The 13,808-nt window shown below is 37.0% G+C and overlaps 1 protein-coding gene across 2 annotated transcripts in view; it reads left to right on the plus strand.

Annotated features, from left to right (window-relative positions):
• CDH12 (cadherin 12) overlaps window positions 1–13,808 on the plus strand; it is a gene marked incomplete at both ends in the record, with an annotated part of 182,429 nt that overhangs the window by 54,091 nt on the left and 114,530 nt on the right. For both annotated transcript variants that reach the window (XM_079761392.1, XM_079761393.1), the window contains one exon: window positions 10,106–10,400. In XM_079761392.1, coding sequence (XP_079617518.1) covers window positions 10,106–10,400 — 295 coding nt within the window. The remainder of the gene's footprint in view (window positions 1–10,105; window positions 10,401–13,808) is intronic.

Consider the following 13,808-nt stretch of genomic DNA (forward strand, 5'->3'; position numbering starts at 1 on the left):
GAAATAGTTCTGTAACAAGAAAGACATAGCCTAACCCTCTGTTAGGCAGCTTTTAAAGACAGTTTTTGTATGTGAACTGATATACATCTGAGCTGGCTACACAAATGCCTTATTATTCTCCTTCCCAGGAACAGGGTCAGTAAATTTCAAGCATCATTAGCAGCAAGTATGTACTCAAAACCAACAAATTACATGGCAACTTCTCAGAGAAGGCTTCAGGATATAAAAGGGATGGCAAGTTCGTTATATCTTCAAGAACAGAAGGATCATAGAAGCAAAAGTACTCGACATTTTGTAAGGCAATAAGTGAAGCCTGCTGTAAACTAACATACAGTATTGTTTGTGTTTTTTATGTCAGAGGAATCAAAACTAGGAATTAAGGAGAAATCATGTTCAGCACATTGCTTTTCCCCCAGAAGGGAGGGGAGTGACTTGGGCAGTAGCTAAGCTGTGTATTCATAAAGGTTCAAGCAAAGAACTTCGGAAGTGCTCTGTGAATCGTGATGCCCTTTCCACTGCATAGCTGGGATTTTGAATTGGGGAAGGGGAGTAGGAGGAAACTGAACACTGACCCTGCTTCATTCAACATATATTTTGCATAATGATGTTGCGGCTAACTTTCATTACAGGAAATTCTATGTTTAAAAAAAAATGCTTAGGATAGCTGGCTTAGAGAATACCTGCATGGAGCGTGATGAAAGTACTGAATCCATGCATCTGATTCAAGTTTAATTAACTGTTATTATTTGAATGGCAGAGCAGAGGCCTATGCTACAACCTAAGTGTCTGTACAGTGAGAGAACACATTTCCTTTCACTTCCCACAACAATTTACCTGATGAAAGATCTGCCCTCAATCCTGAGCTCATCACACACTAGATCATTCACTTAGTTTTCTCTCATTCAAAAGTTAAGATAGGGCCCTAGCTGGTTTGGCTCAGTGGATAGAGTGTGGGCCTGCAGACTGGAGGGTCCTTGGTTCGATTCAGGTTAAGGCCACATGCCTGGGCTGCAGGATCAATCCCCAGTAGGGGGTGTACAGCCGATCAATGATTCTCTCTCCCTCTCCCTTCCTCTCTGAAATTAAAAAGAAAAGGAAAAAAAAAAAAAAAAAATATATATATATATATAGTAGAAGCCTGGTGCATGAAACTCATGTTCAGGGGTGTGTGTTCCTCAGCCCAGCCTGCACTATCTCCAATCTGGGACCCCCGGGCAGTCGGACATCCCTCCCACAATTCAGGACTGCTGGCTCCCAACCGTCTGCCTGCGTGCCTGCCTGATTGCCCCTAACTGCTTCTGCCTGCCAGCCTGATCACCCCCTAACCACTCCCCTGCCAGCCTGATCAATGCCTAACTGCCCTCCCCTGCTGACCTGGTCCCCCCAACTGCCCTCCCCTACAGGCCTGGTTGCCCCTAACTGCCCTCCTCTGCAGGCCTGGTCTCTCCCTACTTCCCTCCCCTGCTGGCCATCTTGTGTCGGCCATCTTGTGTCCACATGGGGGTGCATTTTTGACCACATGGGGGCGGCCATCTTTTGTGTTGGAGTGATGGTCAATTTGCATATTATCTCTTTATTATATAGGAGATACACACATATATATATATATATATATATATATATATATATATATATATTTATATATTAAAGTTAAGATTGGCAGATATTTCAGAATCCCTTTCTACTAGCACCAGTGAAGTGGGGACTGCCCTCAGCGCCTCAAGGTCACACCTCTGGATCAACAATTCTCAACCCCGGTGTTTGTGTGCTCTCAAGCCAGCTGGGGCATGTGTCTCTGACTTCTATGTCTACACCTGGAAAAGCCCTCTTGCTTGTAAAGGTCGTCTGTGATTAGGTCAGTCCCACTGAACATAGGCACAGAGTTAAATCCACAGGCTTCGCAGTCCTGGGTCATGCAGAGAGCATACACCAAAGGGAACGAAATCCTGGGCAACATTGTACAATCCTGCCGGCCACACCCTAAGTCTGAACACAATCAGAATGAAGAATGAAGATTTGATTTGAATTTAATTCTGTATGAAATACAAGTTTTATGATCTATAATAATACAATCAAGTATAATTGGGCCCTGTTTAATCTCAGAAATTCTGCCTATATCTTATCTTAATCAGCAGCTAATTAGATATGGACCTGAAAATTAGAAAAAGCAGTGAAAGGAGTTAAACAAATAAACTAGGTTGTAATTGTGGAAATAATGCAATTATACAATCTATAATATTCATATGTTAGCTTTAGTAAAGTGTGATGTATTCACACATACATATTCAACTCAATTCCATATACTCCATGAATTATTGAGAAAATTGCATAACAAAACGATTCAGTAACTTTTGAAAACAATGAAACTTTGATTTAATGTCTCAATATCAAATTAAGCATCTGCTTTTATAATCCAGAATTTCTTTTTTATTTGACCTTTATAAATGCAATAGCCTGAAATCAACTAATTCACTCAGGCATCCAATAATATAAATTTGTGAAAAATAGTCAAAATTGAGCTTCCAGCACCCGGGAAAGATGTTTTTATTTTATTTTTTTAATTTTTCTTTCCTCTTTATATTTGAAGTCAAAGTATTATCTCTTTGGAGGTTTCTTCAGAATCCTGTTAGCCCTAGTGGGAAATAAGTGAGCCCTGAGAATGATTTCTTCCTTCATGTGTCTATAATAAGATCTTTAAGAAAAAAATCTCTGGTTTACCTGCACTCAGAAACAAGGCTCAACTTACTGCATTTCTTATACAGAACAGTTACTGCTTCTGTTTCTCTTTAATATATTGAAAGTTAGCAATAAGATTACTCACATTCATACTATTTGGCAAAAAGTGAGTATTTAATACATACATATCATGCAAATAAGATAATATTTATTTATACAAAACTGAGAGATATGAATACTTAACAGTAAGTTTGACATAAAACAGCTTGACTCATAATACAAAAAACACAATCTGTACTTGGATTTATTTTTTCTGTGTTTGTAATATCATAATTTCAAAATCCATTTAAAGTAGTTATTGTAAAGTGAGGAAAGGAAATAAAAGACTTCAATGAGGTGGTTTTCTGATTAAGACATAAAGCAATCCCTACAGTAATGCATGCTACAGAAAATGGGTCACCTTCAAACCACCCTTGAAAATAAGCAGATAACATCATTTCAGATTGCATTATCTAAAGAGCATTGTTATAGTATGTATATCTACATAGTCTTTTATTCAGTTTGCAAAAAAATGTCCATATGTGAGCAGATTAAAACACAAATACTCTTTTCATCTTTTTCCCCTCACATACAACATGTATACACACACGCCTAAACATCCTCGAATTCTCACATCTCCTTGTAAGGTCATTAGTTAATTGTGAGAATGAAAGTATACGTGTTAGTGACTATTTTTCTAACTAAGTGGAGAGGGGAAGGAGGGAGGGGACTGGATAAAATAGGGCTCAGAGTAGAGTTGTACTCATAGGGTTGTTCTGAACATCAGTGGTTTTAGATTTGCAAAGCAGTTTTAGACTTACAAAGTGGTTTTACACTCAAAGCCATTGGAAAATTGCCTAGCAAAAAGTAGAAGCTTGATAGGGATTTCTGTCATTATTTCAGATCCAATTAGTTTTCTTGCGCCTATGAATATAAATTAATATAAGTGGAAACAAATCTGGCTTTACAGGGTTTATTTAGAGAGAAAGGAAGGGAAATTGATGTTGTGAAGTTAAATTCTTTACAATAGCCTCCAAATTTTACAATGTAAATATTAAAATCCATATTTTACTAGTACATATGAGAATTCTAACATTTACAGAAATTTAGTAACTTAGACAGTAACATCCAGGTAACAAGTAATGGGTTTGGAATTTTAACTCCAAATGTCTGTCTGCTCATGTTCATAGATTTTAGATCAGTCTGTGTTTTACATTAGAGTTAAGATTTATATCTGACTGCTGTATTAGAGCTATTAAACGCTTAGGCAAAGAGGTTAGGGTGCAACATACAGCTTTTGAAATATAATTTTTACATTCTGAACTATTTGAATTTAGTTAAAAAGATTTCTTTGATTGGAATTATCATGTTAGTATATCACTGATTAGCTTGAGAATTAAATAAAGCTTATAAAACTATTACAGATCTTGAGTAATTGCTAACAATAAAAGAAATAATGTGGAGAAATAAATACTAGCAATAACTAATTAACAAATCATATATATATATACATATATATATATATATATATATATATATATATATATATGTAACAATATATCATTTTATTAATGACCCATCATTTTTGTCCCTTTAAAACTACACTAAAACATAAAACTCTACCTAGTATTCTGAAAAATAACCACACTTGAAACCATGCATAAAATGCACTTTCATTTCAAAAACAGAGATTCCATTAGTGATGGTTTGATCAGAATAGTTTATTGTCTGGAAATGTTTTGTTGCCTAAAAAATGGCTCTGTGAAAAATGTTCTACAGCTTTGGAAATGTATGAAAGAAATTATTTTAACCTTCTCCTTCCATATTTTTTCCTTGTAAATCCAGGCAGCATGCCAATGACCTCTCAAACTTCTGCAGAAATACCTGTTTTAATATATTGTGACACTCTCAAATGATATAACCTGGGTGAGCTCAAGTTGTAAAATATGACAATTTGAAAAAAAAAAAAAGGATGCCTCTCACATATAACCACACACACAATAATCAAGGACAAAAGGAAAGATGAAAGAGAATATCAGGTGGATAGTATATTTTTTCTTTAGCAGTGTTAAATAACAAACATTCAACTGAGTAAATTGAAAGATCAAATGGGCTTATTCGATGATTCATGAATCAGGTAGCTTCCCATACAGCAAACAGCAAGGAGCTCTGCCAAGCTGGAGAAGGTTTTTAAAGATGGAAAAGAGGCAGAAAAAGATGAGCAAAGTACTCATCCTTTCATGCAAGATCACCCTCCTAAGGGGAAAGGAAGGAGTCTGTCTGGTAGGTGATCTCTCTAGGTCTGGCCAAGTAATTCCAGGTTGACTAGTTAAAGGCGACATTCCTGAGAGAGGTTGAGACAATTAGGTTAATTGACTTGGTTTGGTGATGTGGGGCATACATAGCACAAGATTCCATTTGGGGCCTGTTGGCTCTTTTTAGCAACAGGATGTATAATATATCCTAAAACATTAGCTTTTGTTGCTCCCAAGCATGGTAAATAGCCTTTGTTCTTTGCTCCTCCTTAGCATACCTCTGGGGAAATGTGGGCCTTTTTGAAATGGGTTTCTACTTTCTTAAATAGAAGTTGAAATATTTCCAGATGATAAATAGCTTTGGGCCTGTAACCCAGGCAGGGGAGTTCTCAACTCACATTGGGCTGTTGAAGGGAATTCCCAACCTTGTAAAGTAGTATTCCTCTTGCTGGAATGGCAACAGCCAAGCGAGGAAGAACAAATGAGTCCCCTCCGGGAACAGAACGGAATAGATGTCAAATATTCTTGAGCATTCAGTGGCTTCAGAAAGAGAAAAAGTTTGCATGATTCCATTACTCAGACAGAGTTATAAATCATCTTTGGGTCTGGTCTTCCTTTGTCAATAAACAACGAGTTAAAAACAATCTAATGGCATTGTAGCTAGTAACAATGGCCACTGTGATATTCCTGAGAACAGAGTAGGCATTAACAGTAAACTTAAGCAACTATAAAAAAACACTTAGTATTTTAGAAGGTCACCAAGGAGAATCTAGCAAAAGTCATTTGTTTTGTACATAATGAAATTTTTTCAGCCAAAGAAACTCACCCAAAAATGGCCTTATATTCATTTTTGCAAGTTTATCTGAATATACCCTGTATGTAAATAAAACAATTTCTCCTTTCAACAAACCCCATTCTCTCCCCATGCCTAGTAACCACCCCCTATCCTGGAAAATAGCAAATGAAAATAAAATCCCTGCTGGACATGGCAATATAAAAATATTTTATATTCTTATGTGCACTTTTCAACCCAGAGAAAAGGAGAATAAATTCCTTCTTTTGTGCAGCGGTTTCTAAAATATAATCAGAGATATGCTAGTAAGGACTTGACTTTAGATTAGCTTTCTCAAAACTTTTAAGCCCTAAAATTCAGTTTCACTTATACTCTGAAGCTAGTCCTCAGTATCTTTTTTAAGCCTCTTTTGGCATCTCATTTTCACGCTCCATCTGAGATGACTTGGAAAACAGCAGAAAATAACAACACCACTTCCACAAAACAACTGCCTGGACACCGCATATTTCTACATCCATCATTTATGGAACTCTGTTTCTAGGACAAATTTTATTTTAAGTGTCAATATTAGAAGGTGATTTTATTGGAGTTGGCTGTGTCAGTCAGTAAATAGTCATCACCTACGCAGAAAAAGCTTTTTAAAAATAATTGAAATAAGAAATGTCGCTTGCTGTTATTTTTGAACTAGAGGCCTGGTGCATGAAATTCGTGCATGGGAGGGGGCGTCCATCAGCCCAACCTGCACCCTCTCCAATCCAGGAGCCCTCAGGGGATGTCCTACTGATGGCTTAGGCCTGAGTGGACCTAAGCCGCAGTCTGGCCTCCCTCTGCAGGAAGTGACCGGGCTGATCAGGGGAAGGCGCTGCCCCCATCACTCCGCTGCTGCTGCCACTGCTGGACGAAGCAGCCACCAAGGTGTTTTCGTCAACACAGACTCCAGTCCCTTCACCGCAAAAAAATGACAACTTTCTTTAGGCATTTTCAAGATGTCTTCCATAGGATATGAGGATATTTCCTTTCTTTGTTTCCTCACCTGAGGATATTTTCCCATTGATTTTTAGAGAGCATGGAAGAGAGAGGGAAAGACAGAGAGAAACATCAATGTGAGAGGGACACTTCGATTGGTTGCCTCCTGCATGAGCCCTGACCTGTGCCCCAGCCAGGGAGGAGCCTGCACCCTAGGTACATGCCCTTGATCAGAATCGAACCCGGACCTTGCAGTCAGCAGGCTGAGGCATTATCCACTGAGTCAAACCAACTAGGGCAGGATATGATATTTCTTAGCCCCTCCAGCAGCGGACCTTTATTTTTCCTCCAGGAGTGAGTGGAAAAATCCTAGATCACCTTCTTGGATTCTTTTTTTTTTTTTTAAATATATATATATTTTATTGCTTTTTTACAGAGAGGAAGGGAGAGGGATAGAGAGTTAGAAACATCGATGAGAGAGAAACATCCATCAGCTGCCTCCTGCACAACCCCCACTGGGGATGTGCCAGCAACCAAGGTACATGCCCTTGACCGGAATCGAACCCGGGACCCCTCAGTCCGCAGGCCGACGCTCTATCCACTGAGCCAAACCGGTTTCAGCACCTTCTTGGATTCTTATTACCCAAGTTACCAAGAACACTGAGAGTGGCGTACTGGGAGCTTAGCCAATGAGAGGTCAGAAAAGGTGTTTCCTGTGTAGCTCACACACAGAGGTGGGACTGCCAGCACCCTGCGGCTGGCAGGCCCTGCTGTGTATGGGACTGCTCACTCGCTTGCCCAGGCACCTGGCAGCCAGGCCCTGCTCTCTGCACCTGCCTTGCCCCGCCCACCGGACCACCAGCCTTGCTGTGATAGGAGCCTGTGGCCCATGGGGGCGGGACCCAGAGGTGCTCCATGCACTTCCTGGTGACCAGTAGTCCCTCTGGTATTGTCAGCCCCAAGCTATTATTAGTATAGATGGCTTTGAAGGAGTTATTAGCTTTCCATATGTATAGCTTAAAGCCTCTGTATAAAATGGCATCATGTGCTTTTTCTGAACACAACTCAGAGATGAGGCAAAGCACAAGAATTCCCCTTCTGCACCCTTCGCTTCTTTATGCAAATGAACTAAGCAGTATCTTTGCAGTGTAAGCTAAGCCTGAATTAAATTCCCTTGCTGAAAGATTAAAAATAAAAAGTAAATTAATCTATAGAGATCAATTCCTGGAATCATTCAAGATTCAAAAATTCTTATAAAAATTATCATGATTTTGATCTTAAAAATTACCCTTTTATTTTGAGGAACTAAAAAGTAGAACACACACATTCATCACATTTTTTATTAAGAGATAAGCAAAACCCATTGGCTTCCTTAAATGAATATAATACAGAAATTTAAAAATAATTTTGAATAATTTCAAATGACACTGAAAATCATTGTAATATATTGTTATTGAAAGTATTGACTCATTTATCATTTTAAGAATCATGCATATATGTACATACAATCAGAACACAATTATATAGACATACAAGAAAATATGTGAATATGTTAATATATGTGTACCATTTTAGATATGCATATATTCATATACATTTACTAACATGAATGTATATAACTGAAAGTGTATAAAAATGATCAAAAAAGTTATCTCTAGGTAAGAGAGTTTCACTTTAGTTTATAACATTCTCTATTCGAGTTATTTAATATGTATTATGAAGAAAATTTTACAATACCCAACATCAGGTGAACACCATTTATTTAATATTAGATTGATTGTGAATAAACAAATACCTATAGTGTAAGCTAGCCACCTATGTGCCTGACTTAATCAGTACTGAATAACTGGTTTTGAATATTGCCTGCCAATGCAGGTTATTGCATGTGATCTCCTTTAAGGTATTATCCTGCAATGAGCTACTACTATAAAAATTCTAATCTTCTTAAGAGCTTTACATTAAACAAGTTCATTTTCAGTTCAAAATTTAACATACATTTTTAATTTTTATCATTAAAAGTATATGTCCCCCACTCTCCCCCATTGACTCCTTCTAGCCTGCCCTGTCCTGCCCCACCCCTCCACCCCTGCCCCAAGCCTTCAAATATTTTTTGAAGTTTTAATTTCTAAAAAACTCAGATTTAAAATAGAAGAAAAAGGTGGAAGAGGAAGGAGTAGCAACACTGAATTTAATTTGGATTTTGGAGAGAGCTAAAAACACATTTGCTTTTTTATTATGTCAGTTCAAAAACAAAATGGTTCTGATTTTAGCTAAATGAAGATTTTTTTGGTAACTACTTGGATCACATTGTAAAAACCTATTTAGAATTTTCACTCCATTTCCACAATATTACCACATATTTTTTTGAGCTGTTGACAAAATGGATACAGTTTATAAAGTCATTGCTTTTGCACTGAGCATTTGCCTGTCTCATATCTTTAGATGAATTTGAAAGCAAAAGCAATACCCTATGCGTTGGATATTTTTAATAGTATGGTTGGAATCTGTAATTTGAAATTTCTAGGTTCAAAGAAGATTTATCTACAGCTTGATTTTACGCTTGAACCTTCTTATACTTCACAGCAGTTTGTAAAGAATTGGGGGGAGAGAAGGGAGGCTTCCTCCTATCATTCACAGCATTTTTCTCAGACTTGAGTAAAATATACAGAAACTTTCAAAGAAAAATAAAAATCTAGTGCCCCCTTATTGTTTTCTCATTCTCTTAATTAGAAAACTTACTCAGGTCTAAATCCTTTGCTTATACTTATATACATATATACTTTCAGAGCAAATTTTGAGATCAATATAAATTTACAAAATGAATATATTTATTTTAATAACATTAATTTGAATGGTGATGTTATCTTACTGAACCTAAACTAAAATGTAGAGTTTAAGAGCAAAAGTATGTAAAAGAAGCAAATTGGTACATGTGTTCAAAATCGTTGTATTTATGCATGCTCATGTATTTGGGGGCTGTACTTCTGACATCTGCAATGTACTGAGCAATAAGATGGGTTGAGAGAAGCTGGAATGAAGTACAGATATTGGATCTATCTCTTCTAGAAGTCAAGTAGATTCAAAGGTGAATGGTGGAGTCTTTGAGATATATAGGTGTTCTACATATACTTTTCAAACTTTGGATTTTGTGTGTTTAAAATGTTTATAATTAAAAATTGGTGAACAAAAAAAAAACAGAAAAAAAGAATCATATTATTGTGTTTGTTTACCTTTTCTGATTAAAAATAGTACTGCAAGTATGGCTTTTTAACCTAGAATCATATCTTTAATGGTCTTTCTCTCTCTCTCTCTCTCTCTCTCTCTCTCTCTCTCTCTCTCTCTCATTCGCCCTCCCTCTCCCTCTCTCTCCCTAAAGCTCCATTCTGACTTAGATAAGGGAGAGGGCACTGTTAAATACACCCTCTCTGGAGATGGCGCTGGCACCGTTTTTACCATTGATGAAACTACAGGGGACATTCATGCAATAAGGAGCCTGGATAGAGAAGAAAAACCTTTCTACACACTTCGTGCTCAGGCTGTGGACATAGAAACCAGGAAGCCCCTGGAGCCTGAATCAGAATTCATCATCAAAGTGCAGGATATTAATGATAATGAGCCAAAGTTTTTGGATGGACCATATGTTGCTAGTGTCCCAGAAATGTCTCCTGTGGGTGAGTAAACAAACCAAAATTCTATCAGATGCTACAAGACCCTTTTCACATTTATTTTCTGCAGGTTGATGTAAACATCTTATTTGTAACCCAGAAAAGTATTCTTTCACTGTAGAGGATGCAACAGTTTCATTTATTTTTTTTTCCAATTTTCTTTCAATTTAACTTTTCCTTTTTGCTGCATTCTAAATACATAAGTAGATAAATAAATGCCTAGGACATATAACATTCTTTCCCCTATTTATATTTCCCTGAACTCACAAAAGTCCTCACTTTGCACGGAAATTGATGTCATTACAATTCCAGATACCTATATAGCTGGAGGTAACCACCACACTCAACAAATACCAGATAGTAATTCTTGGCTGAAAGTATATTTTACACAGCATGTATCATATCTGAGCCTGAAGGTGGTGCAGAAAGGGGTGTGTTGCATCCTTTGTTGCCTTCATCGGAAATTCCAGAAGGATGATATTGCTGTTGTAGGTCACCATAGTATTTAAGCCATCACCCTAGGAAACAAATATGATTATGAAGTCAGTATTAGAGTAATTTTACAATTAAGCTTTTAGTATCATCTTCATTCTTTATAATTAATAACAATATAAAATCAGCCTGACCGGCATGGCTCAGGGATTGAGCATTGACCTATGAACCAGAAGGTCACAGTTCAATTCCCAGCAGAGCATATGCCCAGGTTACAGGCTCCATCCCCAATGTGGGGTGTGCAGGAGGCAGCCAATCAATGATTCTGTCTCATCAATGATCTGTCTATCACTCTCCCTCTCTCTTCATCTCTGAAATCAATAAAAATATATTAAAAAAATAAAGTCACATTTCAATAACAACCTAAACTGATAAAGTCCTATAATATTTATTTTATGGTTGATGAGTTAAAGGTTCCTGCTTTACTGACAATTTTAAATTATAACGATTATTCCTCAGTCACCATTGCCAACCCCTCAACTTATTTCGAAGTAAATTTTAGTTTCTAGCTCTTTTGTAAGATAAAGTTACTCATCACTTCCAAGTAACAACTGGAAACTCCTATGTGAGCTGTTGCTAATATTTCCCAAGTCTGACATTCCTCAGGGGGCTTGTGCTGCCCTTACAGCCATGGAAGACACACAAGGAGCGTTGCCTAGAGTACCCTAAGGGCAGAAGCAGGCTACTGGCTCTAGGAGTTGTCACAGGGATTGATCATAAATGCATGCACTTGAAATTGTGTCTGTGACCTTTTCAGGCATTCAAAGACCATATTCCCTCCTTGACCTGAGAAATGAGCCCAGAGTACTTCACTTAGAAGTTTTGTATGTGTACTCAAGGCTGCATATCTGTTACTCGGAGTCTGCTACATTTTTCCAGCCGCCTCTTTTATGTGGTGCTATGGTTGCTAGAGATTTAGAAATCCAGTCGGGAGAAGTCTTATTAGAAAAGTAGACCCTGAAAAGGGGAAGAGCAATTTCTTTAAATTGTGCTTTGATTTTACAGGGCGGGAAATGAGGGTAATATTTTGAGAAAAATGTATGGCTTTTAAGAAGACACTGCCCTTTAGAAATAAATGGTTTAACCTGCTTCTGACTTCATGAAAATTGGAGATATTGATGTGAATTCATGACCCTCAGCGACACTTTATTACCTGAACAGCATCCTTAAACCAACATACACACTTCTCTCCAGTATTAGAAAATTATCTTACAAAGGTTTTTGTTGTGCCAATTAGGATAAGGGGTAGCTACAGAGTCTGAGCCCTTAAATAAGGAGTTCACAGCTAGTGTTTTAAGAGAGAAATAAATCTGAAAAATCAGGCAAGTGGTAGGTGAGGGAGAACACAGTAGCTTTTGCATGCTATTGGGTTGAGACATGGTTTGCTGTGCTTCCAGGAGGTATTACGAAGATCTACAGAAAAAATATATTGTATCTCCATAATATACTCATTTCAAATAAGTACTAAAAAGTCTAAATACCACATCCAAATTAAATATTATAAATTTAATATCTACCAGGCACTGATTTTGCCATGTCCCACAATCTTGCCTATACACATATAACTAAAAGCACAGGAGACCCAGCTGGATCTGTGGTATTCGATGTTGTTGTTTTTATACGGCCAACCTAAAGCTAACCAAAACCAACAGTGTACCCAGGCATCACACTGATGTTCCCAGAGCTCCTGAACTCCGTTCCCAAGCATAGCCTTCTTACCCTATGGAAACGCTTCACTGCTCTACGTCACTTTGTCCAACAATTATTTTTAATTTTTCTTAGAATTTAATAATTTTTGATCAAGGCCAGATGCAGCTTACCATGTTATATTGGTCAGTACAGCTATTGTTTCAGTAAATCTCACCTTCAGTTTTATACATCTGTGTTTGAAATATTCTCTAGGAAATAACTATTCTTTCCCAATAATTGAGAATGTTCCTATTTCATTTTCAGTAAAAGAGAAAAATCACACAATCTAAAAATATATACAGTAAAATAGCTTATTTTTACTATAAAATATCAATAGATATTGAAATATTGAAACTGAGCTTATTATGCAAATGCCTATTTAGCAATATGGGAGTGTACATGTGAAAATATGAACAATTAAACCTGGAATGAAGATTAACTAAAGTGAAAATTATAAAGAACAGAACTGTACAGAAGGGGAAATGGTGAGCAGGGTAGATAAAGATTTCAGAGGAAAATCAAGATTTGAGATCTGTAAGACTGTGAAATATATTTGGTTCCTAAAAGTTTAAGAAAATTCTAGTGAATCTATGAATTGTTTAAGAGAAAGGTCACTTTGTTACTAACTTGTGTGACATCCAATAGGCCATGGAAGTAACATTCATAGTTAAAGTGCTTTTACTATGACCTAAGGAAATTACTTAATGATGCAGATATTCCCAACTCAGAGTTATTCCTTAGAGACAAATTTGGTCATTACGAATGCCATTTTAATTCTTTAAGGTCACTAGAGTAACAATGAGTTACCGTAATGTGCCCTCTTCCCTATCTGGTAATTTTGAATCAGTACGGTCTGTTTTAAGTTACTTTTCCTTTCAGAGTGCTGATAGGTCTAACATCTTCAAATCCATATTCATACTTGTATTATCTTCTTCTGCCTGAGGTAAGCCATTATGAGGCAGCTGATTTGGTTATTGGTAATCAGGTCGCTATGATACGTTTTATTGATGTCAATTCTGAATCATAATTTATGTAGTAATACCTACCATTTTCTGAGCTATAGTTAGGGGCCAGAAGATATATATAGAGATATCCATTCCCTACTTTATTTAATCATTATGAAAAATTCATGTAGTGTTGTTGTTGTTTTTTGTTTTGTTTTTAACTATTTGATCTTTATCTTCATATGAAAACTTAACCCTTATGTATCAGAAAGTACGAATGACTCCAAGG

The sequence above is a fragment of the Cnephaeus nilssonii genome (genome assembly GCF_951640355.1).
Source record: "Cnephaeus nilssonii genome assembly, chromosome: 2".
NCBI classification, from domain to species: domain Eukaryota; kingdom Metazoa; phylum Chordata; class Mammalia; order Chiroptera; family Vespertilionidae; genus Cnephaeus; species Cnephaeus nilssonii.